The sequence below is a fragment of the Terrapene carolina genome, unplaced genomic scaffold (assembly GCF_002925995.2).
Source record: "Terrapene carolina triunguis isolate 2854851 unplaced genomic scaffold, T_m_triunguis-2.0 Scaffold28042, whole genome shotgun sequence".
In the NCBI taxonomy this organism is placed as follows: Eukaryota; Metazoa; Chordata; order Testudines; family Emydidae; genus Terrapene; species Terrapene triunguis.
This window is the reverse complement of record NW_020692393.1, coordinates 1-2,029: the sequence shown is the minus strand read 5'-3', so window position 1 is coordinate 2,029 and position 2,029 is coordinate 1. Positions and strand designations below refer to the sequence as shown.

At 46.3% G+C, this 2,029-nt stretch overlaps 1 protein-coding gene across 1 annotated transcript; it reads right to left on the bottom strand.

Annotated features, from left to right (window-relative positions):
• Positions 1-5: 5 nt before the first annotated feature.
• LOC113408993 (cathepsin S-like) lies at positions 6-1,972 on the bottom strand (the record flags this gene model as incomplete). The annotated part of the gene is made up of 3 exons (XM_026662505.1): positions 6-83; positions 162-311; positions 1,850-1,972. Coding segments are annotated over 3 exons (351 nt in total), but the record flags the coding sequence as incomplete, so codon positions are not given.
• Between the last annotated feature and the right edge of the window lie 57 nt (positions 1,973-2,029).

Below are 2,029 nucleotides of genomic sequence, written 5' to 3'. Positions count from 1 at the left end.
GACACCAGGTTTCCAGTTTTCAGTTTCACCTGGGCTTCTAGGGCACCAACAGCACTGAAAGCCCAGCAGGCCCCACAGGCCAGCTGAAAAAAACAGAGATGCGTTCAGCCACTGCTGTGATGGGCACCCATGTCAGTAGGGGAACAGATTGAGCCTCCCACCTGATTTTTCACATCCGTAACACATCCTTTGTCCCTCCAGTCCATGGAGTCAGGCACTTTGCTGCCAGGGCGTGGCCTGTAGGTGGAATTTCGGTCAGGTCGGTGAGGAATTTTCACTCCCGTTAACAAAGCAGCCACTTCCTCGCTGGTCTAGTTAAAAGAACACACACACACCTTCAGACTGACGTCCCCTTCGATGTACAGACTGGCCCCGAACACTGGGGACATTCGGATACAAACTCTGCGGCTCAGGTTCAACTCTTATTCATTGATACAGTGTTTTCCTTTATGCAGTGAAAAATATGAGCACGCCTGAATGCTGGGGATCGCCTGGCTGACACAATGCCCATGCTGTAGCTTTGTTTGCCGAGAACTCTGGATTCTGTGATTCTCCACGTGCTAATCCTCCTCCCCCAGGACACTGCTGGGGATAGAACACAGGACTAGCGCTGTCGGAAAGTTTTCAGACAAAAACAAATGTTTTTTATCTGAAAAATGCATATTTTGGTCGACTGAAACATTGCGTGAACTCACCTTGAATTTGCAAAATTGTTTCAACCGGAAAAAAAATTCAAAACTAGTCCAAATGTTTGGATTCAAAATGACTTTTCAGTTCAAATTTTACTTTCATTTCTTTTATTTATTTTTTTAAAAAGGTAAAATAATCTAGAAAACTAAACAAAATGTGTTGTCCGACCCTAAATGAATTGTTTTCATCTTTTTTGCATTTCACCTTTGTCATTTCAGGTCCATCTGAAACTAACTTTTTTATTGATTGATTGATTGATTGATTGATTTTTCAGCCACCAAACCAAAAAAAATTCTTCTTCACATAGCTCTACCCAGGAGCATCAGCATTGCCAAATCTCTTGGTTTTATTGAGAGTGTCATAATATCTGGTGTTTTCCTTAAAGCACCAATGTGGGGGGGAGGGGATCAGATTGCACAAGAATTTCAGCTTGTTTTTTTTAAAGTTTCCATCTCTCGTATAGCTGTGGAGAACTGCAGGAAAACATAACCCTTAAAAGTGCAAAACCCAGAGGCAAATAAAAAGAGCCCCCAGATTTAGACTTTGTTTTTAATCCCAGAATTTTTAAGCCACCCCATGATTTTAGAGGTCTGACTCCTGAGTTCTGAATGCTTGGCGTTGGCAGTAACGGGATCTGAAGCACAAGTACCTACAATTTGAATTAAAGGAGCAACTTCTCTAACCAGCAACGGCCTAGCAGACAGGTTGTGACATTCCTCATGGGGGTAAGGGAGGGTGGCAGACACAGTAAGGTTGAGAAGCAGGGTGCGAGGTCACGCTACTTGGAAGATGTGATTTGATACAGAAACATGCTGGGGGGAGGGGGTCACGCCAGCAGCGGGCTAGCAGGGGGTGGAGCACCTGCACTTAAAAAATCAGGACTACCCCCCCGATGGCAGATTTCCCTCAGACACCCCTGACCCAAGCAAGTAGAACAAAGATTTGCACAGTTCTCGGGAGCGGTGACGGGGGCAGGTTACTGCTGGAGGTGCTGTGGTTTGTGGGCCTACCTCTGCAGGGCTCATACTGACCCTGGATTAGCTAGAGCTTATTCTGCCCCTGACTCAGTTACATTCTCTGGCCACGGCAGCCCCAGGGAAACACAGATAATTCCCAGATGCCCAGTCACGGGGTCTGTAACAATATTTTTTTAACTTACCATGTCTGCCAGGTGGTTCATGCCCAGCTCATAGGAATGCAGCCCCAGTGAGTGCTCGAGGTTATGCAGCATAACGAGCTTGAGGTTCTTTTCCCAGGTCACGCGCCGTTCCCCTTCCTCTTTCTGGAACCAAAGCACAGCCCCCACGTTACTATGCAGTAGCCCAGAGGAAACCATCTG